We start from the raw sequence: 14,870 nt of genomic DNA, 5'->3' as shown, positions 1-14,870 counted from the left end.
AGGTTATTTTGCACTTTACCAACACCTACATGTAATGATTACTTCCCACATGCTTGGTGCACTTGAAACTATGATTAAGCAGCTTCATATTTTGTCCTAACGTATCAGATATCAAGAAAAGATCTAGTCGCTAAGGTGATTGGTGCAAGGGCCAGGTGTTTAATTCTCCTCAAACATGACAGATTTCCCTGAACGTTCCTGTATTTCTAGGGTTTGGCAGACAACAAGGGTGGACTAGGGGGGAAAGAGATCATCCGCCAGGCTAATGAACTGATTATGGTAAGTCTAAAGTATTTCCTTCTTTGTGGTTTGATTTTCCCTAAGAGTATCCATTTATATGAGTCACGTATCTTGTTTTATTTTGTTATAAAAGATATGTACTGAAAAGATCTGTAGAACTGGGTTAGCTGTACTGATACCAGATTTTCTGCTCCGTCAGAATGCACTGATGAACCCCAACCCCATCCTGCGGTGTGCAGCAGGGGAGGCCCTGGGACGTATGGCGCAGGTGGTGGGGGACAGCGCCTTCATTGCGCAGCAGGCACAGAACAGTTTTGACAAGTAAGTTTCTCACTGAATGTTGCCTTTTTTCCACTACTGTCATCTGACCAACTTTGAAACTATGTTAACTTTTATTTGGACAAGTAAGTATGTCAATGTTGCCTTTTTTCACTACTGCCATTTGACAAACTTTGATGCTATGTTAACTTTTGTCCTGAAGCCAAGGTTTACTCCTTTCCTCACTGGTTGTACTGATTTCATTTAAGACTGAAGTCTGCCAGAGATGCTGTCTCCAGAACAGGACACTCCCTGGCGCTGGGGTGCCTGCACAGATACGTGGGAGGGATGGGGTCAGGACAGCACCTCAACACCAGCGTCAGCATCCTGCTGGCCCTGGCACAGGACTCCAGCTCACCTGTGGTGCAGGTGAGTCTTCAGACAGCTCAGTAGTGTAAGGGTGGATAGGGTGGAGCTTTGCCCAAAAGGCAGTGTCACGACTTCTCTAGCCTGTCAAATGCTGTGGAATTGGCGGAATTTGACTTAGCATGGGGAACATACAGGAATCTTTATTTACACAGCCCTCAATTTCTGCTGTGTTGAGGTGTGGTGATAGTAGGTGAAGATTTTTCAGAGGATGTTTGCAATGGCTCTTTAGAAAACAATACTACAGTTATGTCAATTTTTGGTTTTGTTTCCAGGCTTGGGCTCTTCATGCATTGGCCCTGATATCTGACTCTGGAGGCCCCATGTTCCGTAGCTATGTGGAGCCCTCCCTGTCCCTGGTGTTACAGCTGTCCCTCACCATTCCTCCTGCTCACACTGAAGTGCACCAGTGCCTGGGGAAGTGTTTAGAGGCTCTCATCACTACACTGGGACCCGAGCTTCAAGGTGTGCTGACAGTTACATTTCTGGTAGCTGGGGATGTGTAGTTTTTATTGACCAAAGCAGGCTTATGTCACAAACCCTTCACTGTTTTATATAAAGCAGGTTCAAGTCAATACATCTTCCAAGTTACAATTTACAATCACTGCTTTAGTCATGATTCATGAAGGAATTTCTGACTATGTTGAAATGACACCCATGCCTAAATAAAAGACACCTTTTACGATAGTTTCTTCTAATCCTTTACTTAAGTGAATCATGTGGATGTTGTACCCACAGGTAACTCTGGTGCCGTGGCCACGGCCCGTACCTCCTGTCTGGTGGCCTGTGCCATCATGCAGGACCACCCCGACTCCCTGGTGCAGACGGAGGCCATCTCCTGCCTGCAGCAGCTCCACCTGTTCGCACCGCGACACGTCAACCTGTCCAGTCTGGTGCCCAACCTGTGTGTAAGTAGTAACCAAAAAGTTTGTCTTTACTGGTAAATAGCATGATAAATAACTCAAATTTAGTTCCAAATAAGAAAGATGACAGTGTAAGGTCACATCAGGACCAAAATGTGTCATTCTTTCTGATGAAGGCTTTAATTGTCTGTGAGTATGAAATTTAGTTAAGTTTCTGTTTATGTGTCAGGTAGCAACTATGACAAATTATCAATACCTAATGCACTCTAAGCCTAACTGTTTGCTATACAAAAATGTATGTAAGGTTTGCACTACACTGAACACCTTGTTGATAGGAATACTTTCAAGTTGTGAGACATGAAACAGTGGAGATCTAACTTGACTCTTCTGCCTGTCACCCCAGCGCCACCTGGGCAGTACCCACCTCCTGTTGAGGCGGGCAGCCGTGGCCTGTCTGAGACAGTTGGCCCAGAGAGAGGCTCGCGAGGTCTGTGAGTACGCCATGACACTCGTCAAAGAGAAGGATGTCAAACTGAAGACTGGGAAAGATGAGAATGCACCGGAAGAAGTCAACATCACTGAAACAGGTAAGATGAATCAAGAGAGTGAATTCAAGCGGATTACATAGAAGGTTCTAACTTCTAAGATTACATAGAAAGTGCCTGTGCATCAGGACATCTTGTTTTGTGGTTAATTGTGGAAAGACAAACTACATACATATATATATCACAATTTAATATGTTGACCTTGGTAATTGGTTTCTTTGCATGATGTTGGTCTTTGGTTTATTAGTTACAGAATTGATGTTTTATTTATAGCCTTATAAAGCAATCACATCCTGTGGTAATGATGGGTCTACCTTATTACATTCAACTGTTTTCACATGATGTATGTCTTGCCTTACCAGGTCTGGAGGGAGTGCTGTTTGGCATGTTGGATAAAGAAGTGGACCAGAAGCTGAGAAAGGACATCCACGACACCCTGCTGAGCATGCTGCAGTCCCTGGCAGCAGACAACCTGTCCCACTGGCTGCAGCTCAGCCGAGATGTGCTCACTGCAGCCACAGGTCAGGGTCTCACACTGTCTTCTCTTAACAGGCCTATAGAATATATCGTACTGTTCCAAAGACAAGTACACCTATGATATATTGCATAGATGCAATGTCTTACTGCTTCTGGTCTGATGTAGCAGTGAGGTTGTAGAAATGTTACCCCCGGAACTCAGTCTCTTGTCAGCAATGCATTGCTACTTATTTTGCACCTCCGGTATCAGCGAGAAATGAGCTGTCACTATGATAGATTCTGTTATTTTTACATCACAAGCCAACTTTGTGCCCACAGACACTGGTGGTCCTCCTAAGCAGAAGGCTCTACTGGGGAGGAAAGATGACAAGGAGGATAAGGAGGAAGATGATGATGACACAGCTAAATTCCATGCTGGGGGAGAGGTACTGATAAGAGATTGCTGCTGTTTTCTACCATGGGGGAACTTAATTCCTTGCTGCTAATTCTGCTGTGGTCACACATGTATCTGATAACGGCTGTTCCTGTAATTATGGTAAAAGTGAAGTTGAGCATCTATTGAGCACATCTGATTCCAAATGATGTGTTTCCCCAGGCAAAGACCCATCCCACTGTTGCGCCCCGCTGGCCTACCCGGATGTTTGCCACTGACTGTGTGAGGAAAATCATCCAGGCCTGTGAGGGAAACCCGATCAACTTCGACCTGAGGAAGGCAAAGGAGCTAAAAGCCTCCAATCAGACAGGTAGGCTAGCCCCTTGGCGATATAGGGAGTTTTGCATTTGGCTCTGTTCTACAGATTGTTTCTCACATATAGAAAGTACAATGTACATCACATCATAATAGGCTGCATCTTGCTCTCTTCTTCATACATATACATATACATGTATTTGTTATTTATACACACATGCACACATGCACACACACACACACACACACACGCACACACACACCTTTTTTATCACTAGCTCGGGAAATACTTCTTCAAGGCCTGCCAACTACCTAGACACAACCAATGGTTGAAAGTCAGTTTTGTCTCCAGTCCTCAACACCCAGATTGATGACAGGTTTCCTTTCCCCAGTTGACTTCCTGGTTCTGCACCTGTCTGAGCTGGTCAGGATGACGTTCATCGCAGCTACAGCAGATAACGACCAGCTGAGGCAGTATGGGCTGCAGGCTATACAGGTGAACCCAACAGGAAGTCATATTAGATAAACTAAGCAGCTATCAGTCACTGCTTTAAAGAAATACATTGTAACTCAATTTTAACGGTATAATCAACAGCTCATGCATTGTCATGAAGTTGAGATCGCTTGATATCTTAAGCTTGCTAGCATACTACATGAGTTGACTCACACTATTCAGATATTTCAGATCCTGATGAATTTTGTTTGTTTGCTGTTCAGGATGTGATCACCAAGTTTGCTAAAGTCCCAGAGCCTGAGTTCCCAGGGCACTTCATTATGGAGCAGTACCAGGCCCAGGTCAGTGTGGGAAACGTTTGCCTCCAGAATTTCCTATTTGTTTTTGCTGTCTACTGTCTGATGAATCTGTCAAAATTACATAAAAAGATGTAGTTGTAACCTTACCGTTAAACAGAAATATGAAAGGTAGTCAGGGCTCTAGCCAGCCTGAAATTTTATCCCGTAAGCCCTAAAATTTTGTACAAACCTAACATATCGAGCGCCGAAGGCGCGAGGCGTCGCGCCGTAGGCGCGACAATTCTAGGGGGGTCCGGGGGTATTCCCCCCCGGGAAATTTTTAAATCTAGACCCTCTGAAACGCTATCTCCAGCATTTTGAGGGGCAAGTTTGGGTGAAAAATTAATTGGGCCTTCGTTGTATACAATCGGCAAATAAATGAAATTTAGCACCACAAAACTTTCTTATTTATTTGACAAATATACACGTGAATTCAAGTCGGCAGAAATAAAACATTTTCAACACCGGTCGACGCGTCGTACCGGTCCCGTTTGCGCCCTGTACTAAATATAGTAGGAAATGAGACACCCTACTTTGGATAGAACGCCCTAAAGACGTACAATATTTTCCTTCCGTGTTTTCCATGGTCGATTTCTCCGGTAACTTCCACTTGATTTGATCAAAATTCGTCGATTCAAGCCCCATCTTCGCACCAAATATCAATTTCTGATAAAACCTCGCGGATTCGCGCCTCTCGTGAACCGCGAGACTTGTATGTCATTGGTCGATTTTCCGTGACGCGGCGTGAACGAACGCTGTTATTGGTAGATGATATCTGATTCTGAGGTCTAAAACTATCAACACCAGTTTTCGCGGGAAGAGTGCGTGTAACTCGGCGTAAAACTTTAACAATGTTTACCAAAAAAATACGGAAAGCCTGGTAACTACCGGAGTATTTTTTGTGTGGCTATAACTAGCGGTGAACCGGGGAAAACAGCCGAAAAAAACGTCAGCCCGATGCGACCGGCCAGAATTGTAGTGGGGCACTAGTAGTGGGGAGGGGGGCACACGATGCTGATTTTCTCTCGGCCCACGAACCACTGGCAACCTCCGCGCCTCCGTTTGTCACCTACCTATAAAGCCACCTTGGGGTTGTCACCTGCCGCTGGCGGAAGAGAGAAATGGCCTGAATCGACCTCGCTTCAAACTTCCGCTTCTTTTCTGGAGATCTTTGCAAAAGTTCAAGCCCAGTCCATATCTTTTCTCCCGATTTTTTTCCGTCAAGGTTTACGGATTGGTCTTGAATTTATTCCGTAACACGCAGCAAAGTTCCGTAAATTTACGGCAAAACTGGCGCTGGCTAGAGCCCTGAAGGTAGTACACCTCTTCTTTGTAATGTACAAGAAAAATATTCCAGTACATTTTGAACTCTGCTAGAACTCTGCTACTCCTGTGCTGCTTGATATGACGTTACCTAACATGCTGTCAAGTTCTCTAAGATGTGCAACATTTGTTCATGCCTTTCATGACAGGTTGGAGCTGCTCTCAGACCAGCCTTCACTCCAGACACACCCTCAGATGTTACAGCCATGGCCTGTGAGGTAAGAAACTCCAATTTAAAAAAAAGATTAAGACTGTAACTCAACACTGCTAACTCAACTCTGCAGAGTGCTGAAGAGTTTTCCACATTAGATGTGTTGTCATGATTGTAAAAGATCTATTAAGATCTACCAGTAAGTTTAAATCGTATTCTTAGATCATATTCTGGTCATGATCTGTGTCAGAAAACAGAAGCTGTATCAAAAAAGGTCCTATTCTGCAGTTTCTACTATTAAGAATATGTTGCAATTTAATTTCTCTCATGCTTTGTTCTATTGTTCCATCAGGTCTGCAGCACCTGGATTGCCAGTGGTGTCTTTGTTGACCTGAATGACCTGAAGAGAATACAGCAGCTGATGGTGTCATCCCTGGCCAAGCTGAAGCGAGGAAAGGATGCTCCCTCACAGCTGTACAGCGAAAGTGCCTCCAGTATGGAGAAACTAGCTGTGCTGAAGGCCTGGGCAGAGGTGGGCACTCCAACAGCCTGATATACAGAATCTTTGTCATACATTTTCTGTTGGGTATTTCAACTGAAAAAAAACTTTGTTTAATAATGTTTGTGGTAGAAGATTTGCTGTGTTAACAAGGACAATCCACTATGGACATGGTAGTTTTTACCCTTGATTTTATCCCTGTTTGAGATCTAGTATGTAGAGGAAAGTGTTAAAAACTTTACAAATTAAGGTTTCGCTTTAAAAAGAAGTCAGCTGGGAAAAGGTGGGATGAAAAAGTTGAACTATGCTGTATTTGTCCAGGTTTATGTAGTAGCCATGACCAAGCAGCCCTTGAATTGTGCTGTACTTGTGTTGTCCAGGTTTATGTACTGGTAGTAGCCATGACCAAGCAGCCCCTGAACCATGCTGTACTTGTGTTGTCCAGGTTTATGTAGTAGCCATGACCAAGCAGTCCCTGAACTGTGCTGAACTTGTGTTGTCCAGGTGTATGTAGTAGCCATGACCAAGCAGTCCCTGAACTGTGCTGAACTTGTGTTGTCCAGGTGTATGTAGTAGCCATGACCAAGCAGCCCCAGTCCAAGACCCCTGAGGATGAGACAGAGAACGATGAGGGGGAGCCGGAGAGCCTGCTGACCATGGTCCAGCCAGAGCTGCCTTCCCTCAGTAAACACTGGCTGGCAGCGCTGAAGGACTACGCCCTGTTAGCCCTCCCCCCGGAGTTCTCCAGCCAGCTGCCCACGGAGGGCGGAGCCTTCTACAGTGCGGAGGCTGTGGACAGTGCCCGGCCACACTACAGGAGGGCGTGGCCACCCATACTGTACGCCGCAGCCCTGTGGCTGAATGATGGGGGGTTCGCACATGTGGCTGCTGAGAAGGATGAGGACCTTGGACCATTGGGAGCCGGGATGGGCGGATTTGATGGCAGTATGTTACAAAAGAAGAAGACTCCAGAAGAGATAAACAGTGACAGGTTCCACTTAATACTAGGTGAGCTACTTTAAGAGAGAACAATAGGTCCTTCAGATTTTCTATAATCGTTCACATGATTGCATTAAAGCTGTCACAGTGGAAGATATTGAAACAATTAGTGTTGTAATGTATTCTCTTGATTTTCTATTCTCCAGGTATTTGTATAGAAGCCCTCTGCTCGCCCCATGCCAGCCAGCCCCTAGAAACTGTCTCCACTTGTCTACATGCTATGCACAAACTCCTGGATGCACCCTGGCCCCGGAGCCAGCTTGTAACGGACCGAGCCATCTCCATCGAGGTTCTCAACGTTCTGCACAGACTGTTGTTGACCCGGGACGCCCTCCCCATCCAGCTGGCAATCATGTCTGTGGCCAGACAAGTAATCTTGGCCGCCAAGGAACAGTTACAGGAGGATAAGAAACAGCTAGGTGAGAAAACTCGTTTTACATAATGTCCTAAAATATAATACCTATTTCAACAGTATAGCTCATGCCACATGTCAGAAGACCAGATTGTTAAAGGGACTATATTTTTGAGTACAATTCGTTTAAACTACTTTGTCTTTGTAACCAGAATCCAAAGAGGATAAAGCTGACAAGCTGGATGCTAAGGCAGCTCCTGTGGGTGAGGGAGGAGACAGCGGAGACATCGTCCCGGGGAAGTCCTCTGTGTTTGCAGCCCTGGAGGTGTGCCTGTGTGTGCTGATCCGGCAGATCCCGGCCCTGAACCCCTCCATGCCCGCCCCCGCCCAGCTGCAGAACGGAGGCCGGCGGCAGGGGCTGGGGGAAGAGGCCAACCAGCTGGTGTCTGCTGCTGTGGCCATCATGGCAGATCTACCACAGCTCTGCTCCCCTAAAGGTAAGTAAGGCAGGAACAGATGTTATAGATAACTACAATGTAGCACCTTTCACATGCTGTTGTCCAGCATTACCATATTCAAGGGACAGAGACGGGCAATTCCTTTTTAAATACTGAGTATTCTGATTCGCACCATTTAGAAGTCAATCTTTCAATCCTAACCAAGGAACTCATGACCTACCAAAATATTTCTATAGCTATGACCATCTTTAGGATGAATGACCCATCACTACTGTCAAGTAACTTTATGGACACAACTCCAATAATGGGTGCCTTGAAGTCTGTACCAACCATTGAAACTAGCCAGTAGCAGGTATGTGACTATGTTGCTGTTGTACAGGGAGTGTCTCCGTGCTGCCCACCATCCTGTTTCTGACCACGGGGGTCCTGAGGGAGACTTCCTCCCAGGCGGGGGATGCCAGGTTACCCCTCCCCGTCAGCACGGCTCTACAGAGTCTGAAGTCGCTGGCCTCCAGCCCGCTGGCCAGGGACGACACGTGTGCGGCAGAATGGACCAGGCTGCTGCAGAGCACGCTCGCCACCATACTGGACTTCTCCAGCAAACAAGGTCACTCAGCTCTTCTCATTTCTAGAAGTGTCGCTTGACATTATGCTGGAGAAGTGATTTGTGTGTGTGAAATGATGTAGACAAGTGACAATAGCAGGGCACTGGTAGTATTGTTTTTAGACTAGGTACATGTATTTTGAAGTTTGTTGAGTGACTTGTCCCAATCTGGTAAGATTTATGTTCATTCTATAAACTGATCTATCTAGACTATCCACATACATTTTGGAGAATGTGTTTGCGAAATTTCATGGTAATCAGGACTTACGAGGTGTCTACCCTAAGGCTCTGAATTTAAAGTCAGCCAGTATAGGAATGTGTCATGTTGTTTGAGGCTGTCCAGTTTCTTAGCTGAGTTATGAGATGAAGCATCTCCCCCACTAATCTCTCCACCTGTACCTGTTGTATTTCTGACAGATGGTTCCGGATCAGGTGTGGAGCAGGTGACCACCTTACTGGCCCTGGCCATGCTCATCATGGCCTCCCCACAGCAGGTCACCACGGCACCCAACCTGCAGGAACAGTGTATAGATGCCTTCCAAAAGGCCTGGCAGTCTGACAATCCACAGGTATTTAACATGGACACTTACTTTGAGCTTCCCATATTCTCAGCTAGTGCTGCGTACCTAAACGTAACATCAGGTACAGGTACCGGTACAGAGGTTTAGGTACAGGACCTGTACCTGCACCGAAACAATTTCACAAATGAACATGTGTTCTTCTGAGCTTCTTCAATAATGACAGAAACATTAATAAGCTGTTAAAAATTGTCAGCACCTTTATTAAAAAAATATAACTAGGTTCCTACTGCCAAATTCCCTTGGTCTGGCTGTCAAAACTCCCGGCCCTCCTGAGTGATCTGTCGCATATTAGTCAGAACGCTGTTCCAAATTATGTGTCACTTTGGTCATATTTGGTGTTGCATGAGGCTATGAGGTTAGGATCAGTCACAAAATAAGCATAGACTTGGTGTATATTTATATCGGTACAGTACCGGTACTTCATGATCTGTTATTTTGGACCTGTACCTAATCGATTTTCATGGTACAGTACCGGTGCACAGTACCGGTACGTAGCACTATTCTCAGCCCTTCCATCTGTTGTGAAATAGAAGGTTGGATTTGCTCAGTATCCTATATTTCTGGCCCATTTAAGTTTACAGCAGTTGTTTAGCCTAACTGTTAAACTGAGAGTTGTCCTGTGCCCTCCCCACCTGTCACAGCTGCAGCTGAAGTGCCTGCAGAATTTAAGTTTACAGCAGTTGTTTAGCCTAACTGTTACACTGAGAGTTGTCCTGTGCCCTCCCCACCTGTTACAGCTGCAGCTGAAGTGCCTGCAGACCCTTTCCTCCATCTTCCAAGCAGACGTGGTGGTGGCCACGCCCTACATCCACACCATGGGCCCGCTGGTGGTGGAACGTCTGCAGGAGGCCAGCAGGAACAAGCCCAGCACAGACATGGAGCTTGCCACTGTGCTGGAGGCCCTCAAGCTGCTGGAGACGTTAGTGGCCATGACAGAGGACCACCTGAGTAAGTATAGTTCACCCCAGGATGTGTTATTCTACTGTTGTGCTATTCATTATGATGGCTAAGACAGAACCCATAGTTACTGCATTTTCATAAGGTGGTACAATTAACCTTTAGCACACTGAAGAAGCCGTTTGGCACCCAATTCCCTATTGGTTGTAGAGTTAGGCAGCAGGGAGAAGGTTAAGATACTGAATTACGCTTTTGCTAGACACTAACTCAATGTCATCTCTCACTGATTCTGCCAGGAGTCCACCTGGTCAACCTGCTGGTTCCCATCCAGGTCAGCTATTTGGTAGACTCAAGCCTGCTTCAAAGCACAGGAAAACTGTCTCGGACTCTCCACGAAAAAGCATTGCAAAACCTCTTGAAGATAGGACCCCAGTATCCAGCTGCCTTCAAGAGCGTGATCACCTCTGCACCTGACCTGAAGGCTAAACTGGAAGCAGCCATCAGAGCCAGCCAGGCGAGCAAAGCAGCTTCCACCAAGCAGTCTAAAGCAGCACAACCTGCACAGCCCAGTATCAAACTTAAAATGAACTTCAGCAACTTCACAGGGTAAAGAATTCTGGATGTAGACAGAAGTGTACAGAACGGAGCTGTGCAATGGCTACAATATTAAGTGCCATACATCTGTGTAATTACATGTAACTAATGAAAATCTCAGCAAAGCTATCATTGCGACATTTTCTGTATAGATTGATGGATGGTAGAGAAAAAGTCAATAGTCCTGTATAGGAATGTAAGTTTTATAGATGTTTTGTATTGTATTGTTGGAACCTGTCCCGTTCTTTGAATTTTGTTCCTTACAAAAGTTGTATAATACTTAATCATGTTTTTAAATGATTTGTAAACTGATACCATTGATTTTATTTTCTTCTTATTTTGAAGTGTTTTCAAGGGAAACTCATTTTATATTCTCTTTCATTTCTTGGCTTCAAGATGGCTGTCCTGTTATTTGATTAATTCTTTATTGAGTTACATTCACTGTTACTACATGATAGTGTACTTACCAAGGCAATTGGGTATGAATTTTGAGCAGTATGATTTTATTACCAAATAAGTGATTTGGATGAAGCAGCAATTAGTCAAGTTACATGGAACTCCTGAATGTTGTTCAACACTGGAACACTTATGATCATAAGTCATAAGGTTCCTCCTTCACAGGTCCTTAAATAAGGTTATGAGACTAGCGGGACACAAATGATTAAGATATGAAGCCCATTTGATGTTCCTTAAGAGAGAGACATGTACATAGGTTCATTGGCACCAGCATTCCAACAATTTTCTTCTACTTTGTTAATGTAAACGATATTTGGCCCCTTTGACATGTATTAAAATACTGTGTTACACACAGACATGGGTCCTTCTGTAAACATAACCACATGATGTATTAATTGGCATGATGTTGAGTACATTATTTGATGCTCACTTGTTGCCTTCTGCACCAATCAGAAGAAAGATAAGAGTACAGTTGTAAGTACTGCAGAGTAGAAGGACTACTGGGCCATTACAACCATGTTCCCAGAGGTTTTGGCAATGATTCATCTGGGCTCTTCCAGTTCACTGTTCTAACAGTAACTTTTCCAATGGGGTCTGTAAATATTCAGTATGTTTTCAAATGTCTGTACTATAAATTATCATCATCCTGCCACAAGGAAGAAGAAGAAGTAGTTGCAGATGGAGTTCCTGTAGAGTGTTCTGTGATTGAAACCTGTGGGAAATATTGAGGGAAATGAAACATGACTGACCAGCCTCAGTACCATGCTCTACAACACCCTGCTGTGAATGCCAGTTTAGCTTCCCTACTGTTTATAAGTACATGTACACTATAAATCATATATGTATAGATAGAGTTCAAGCATGTAGTAGTTATCTGCTTACAAATTGATGTAAAAGAAGTAAAGCTTTGTGACTTGTATTAATCCTGTCCCAACAACAAGTATATATCTTGGGTGTAGATAAGGCATGTTAGGGCAGAGGTACTGAGGAAGGCCAGGATACTGTGTTATCCTTCAGAATGAGCTGATACAGTCACAAGTAGGATGGAAGTCTGGTTCTGTACCCAACCAGTATGTAATATGCTGCTGTAATTGTAGAAATTTTAATGGTGCTGTTGTGAGTGGAATAAATCCTATATTTTGCATTAAAGATGATGTAAAAGCAAGCATTGACTATTTATTTTCATTTGCTGATCGCACCCTGTGCCTGAACTAGTATTAGAGAAGGACCAGCCCTACATTGAAACATATTTTGTTTATCGATATTAAAGTCAGCAATTTATGTATACATACATTTTTTATGGTCCAAAGTAGGCCTTGAATGGTTTTTGACTTGTCACCAGTTGACAAAATATGAAATATTCCCTGGAAATTTATAAACCCCATCAAATATAACTGTTCATATTGAGGATTACAACAAACACTTTTATCCGATCAAGGACATTATATATATCTTGATCTGACCTCCTTGATCTGACAGAGCAAGGATGCATGAAATTGGTTCTTTACTGACTTAAGCCAACCTGAAGGTATAAAATTGCTGCCGTGATGCTGTTAGTGTTAGTGGAATAATGTCAAATCCTGATATTATATTTTGCATTGAAGATTATCACTTTTCATTGAAGTGACCAGGTCTTAAGTAATTTCCTTAGTCTGACCTGGCCACGTTTGCTTGTGTTTACCAGAACTGGCAGACTGAGCAAGGACATGGCATTGTTATGACCTTTCCTCCAAGCGTCTGCTTGGAGATCACTCTTTCCCCACCCACTCTCAGTCTTTGTCAAGACTACTACCCCGGTAGTACGTACAGAGTTTTGCTTTCCTCGTAATTAACTGAAATGCTCATGAAAGGATTTGCCGAAAGGAGCAATGGTTGTTTACAGTTAACAACGTGGTGAATGGAACTTCAGATCAACACTGAATTTGGACACTTTTCTAAACAAGGCTAATACTTGTCAGTATAAAGTTGGCCACCTCGTAAAGATCTAGGCGACACGATAACTTACTGTTTCAGTTGTTTTTCAAGTTTCCATCTGTGTAAATCAACGTCTGTTTTACCCCGGACATATTTTCTCAAGCTCTATCTAGTTGCCGCGTTACAAAGACGTCACGTAGCGGAATAAAATAGAACTGCAACATTGTAAACTTGTCAATGTGATTTTACATTGACTGCTCAAAAGCGACCTCTAGCGACATCATGTCCAAAAATGGTGTCATCCGAATGTCAAATTTGCATACTAGATGCTGATTGGTCTAAAATAAATTATCAGCCAATCAGGTAAGATCATTACTTGTTCTACGGGAATACGAAACCAATTATCCGCATGTGTCCATTTTACCAAACATTAATTGGCTGTTGACTGAAAAATACTCAGCTTTGATTGGTTACCTTTGACAGCCGTTCTAGCCAATTGCTGTACAGCTTACTACACACGTATGGAAGAATTTTATTACGTACAAGCTGATTGGTCAATCTTTAAATTTGTTTGACCAATCAGCCCATGAAGTTGAAGCATTTTTATCAATGACCGCTAGAGGACGCTCTTAAAATCTAATGCAAAATCACATTATAAAACTTCTTGCGGTGCACGTCTGATTAATTCCGCTAAGTGGCGCTCTTTTTATCGGCTATCGAGTTGTCCCAAGGGCATTATACAGGATGTTGTTCTGAAATGCTTATGACGTTAGGCGGACAAAGGCAGGGAAAATAGGCAATATCTAAGGTAACTTTGATTAAATGACAGAGCCTATAGTTCGCTTATACTTCCTGTATGTCCAGTATAATACATGTAATGACAAATTTGCAATGACGTTCTGTTGATCCAATGTCCTTGGTTGATCCCAACCAAAGCGCTGCCATGTTGCTACAATTGAACTATCTGTTCTCAGCGTCCAAGCAAGGAAGCCTGCAAGCAAGCAAACAACTAAGTTAGACGAAGGGCACGACTTTAATACATCGTACATTTTTCTGATTCAACAGTTGGGAAGGAATCAATACTAGGCCTGACGTGTTACAGAAACGCAGGTCTACGAAAACCACGCCTTCCGCACTGGTATTCCAGTGCTGAATCAACGGACGAATCGGCCTCAGCACTGGTTTTCCAGTGCTGACGAAAGTTCAGCACTGGTTTTCCAGTGCTGAAGAAAGTTCAGCACTCGTTTTCCAGTGCTGAAGAAAGTTCAGCACTCGTTTTCCGGTGCTGAATCGCTGTATTCCAGTGCTGAGTTTCTTTCAGCACTCGTTTTCCAGTGCTGAAACTTTTCTCAGCACTCGTTTTCCAGTGCTGAATGGAGTTCGGCACTCGGTTACCAGTGCTGAATGGAGTTCGGCACTCGGTAAAGCCCCCGTCACAAATAAGAAATTCAGCTCGGCCGACGTGTTGGCGAGCTTCAAATGTGCATTTTAGGCCGAAGTACGGCCGACGTCCTGTCGATTACGCGGGCTTCGGACGATTTTTAGAAATAAAAGTTGATCCACATTTTTGCCTTTTAACAGGTTAGTCGATACTGACTTCGTCCATGTCCAAGAGAAGGTACCATCTCATGGGGGATTTTTAGTTTTTAGTGTTCGACGGACGTCGCCCGAGATTTTCATTGGAAAATACGGTCGACGCTCGGGCGATTTTGAAATTCGGCGAGCGTCGGGCGATCTACAAAGTCGGCCGACG

The 14,870-nt window shown here is 44.1% G+C and overlaps 1 protein-coding gene and 1 long non-coding RNA gene across 5 annotated transcripts in view; one reads left to right on the top strand and one right to left on the bottom strand.

The window, feature by feature from the left end:
• LOC136433306 (HEAT repeat-containing protein 5B-like) overlaps positions 1-12,368 on the top strand; it is a 34,759-nt gene extending 22,391 nt beyond the window's left edge. For all 4 annotated transcript variants that reach the window (XM_066425377.1, XM_066425378.1, XM_066425376.1 and 1 more), the window contains 20 exons: positions 211-279; positions 440-561; positions 768-927; positions 1,200-1,389; positions 1,663-1,832; positions 2,191-2,374; positions 2,695-2,853; positions 3,128-3,234; positions 3,405-3,552; positions 3,890-3,993; positions 4,215-4,292; positions 5,762-5,830; positions 6,116-6,295; positions 6,826-7,270; positions 7,408-7,680; positions 7,826-8,110; positions 8,451-8,678; positions 9,093-9,244; positions 9,994-10,204; positions 10,450-12,368. In XM_066425377.1, the coding sequence (XP_066281474.1) occupies positions 211-279; positions 440-561; positions 768-927; positions 1,200-1,389; positions 1,663-1,832; positions 2,191-2,374; positions 2,695-2,853; positions 3,128-3,234; positions 3,405-3,552; positions 3,890-3,993; positions 4,215-4,292; positions 5,762-5,830; positions 6,116-6,295; positions 6,826-7,270; positions 7,408-7,680; positions 7,826-8,110; positions 8,451-8,678; positions 9,093-9,244; positions 9,994-10,204; positions 10,450-10,763 (3,648 nt within the window). In that variant the 3' untranslated portion in view covers positions 10,764-12,368. The remainder of the gene's footprint in view (positions 1-210; positions 280-439; positions 562-767; positions 928-1,199; positions 1,390-1,662; positions 1,833-2,190; positions 2,375-2,694; positions 2,854-3,127; positions 3,235-3,404; positions 3,553-3,889; positions 3,994-4,214; positions 4,293-5,761; positions 5,831-6,115; positions 6,296-6,825; positions 7,271-7,407; positions 7,681-7,825; positions 8,111-8,450; positions 8,679-9,092; positions 9,245-9,993; positions 10,205-10,449) is intronic.
• On the bottom strand, positions 140-9,185 carry LOC136433309 (uncharacterized). The gene is made up of 3 exons (XR_010755619.1): positions 9,075-9,185; positions 2,212-2,886; positions 140-1,826 (listed from the first exon to the last, which is right to left on the bottom strand). It is a non-coding gene; the product is annotated as an uncharacterized lncRNA (long non-coding RNA).
• Positions 12,369-14,870: the final 2,502 nt, after the last annotated feature.

Source organism: Branchiostoma lanceolatum, chromosome 4, assembly GCF_035083965.1.
Source record: "Branchiostoma lanceolatum isolate klBraLanc5 chromosome 4, klBraLanc5.hap2, whole genome shotgun sequence".
In the NCBI taxonomy this organism is placed as follows: domain Eukaryota; kingdom Metazoa; phylum Chordata; class Leptocardii; order Amphioxiformes; family Branchiostomatidae; genus Branchiostoma; species Branchiostoma lanceolatum.
The sequence above is the reverse complement of the archived record's forward strand: the minus strand, read 5'-3'. Positions and strand labels throughout refer to the sequence as shown.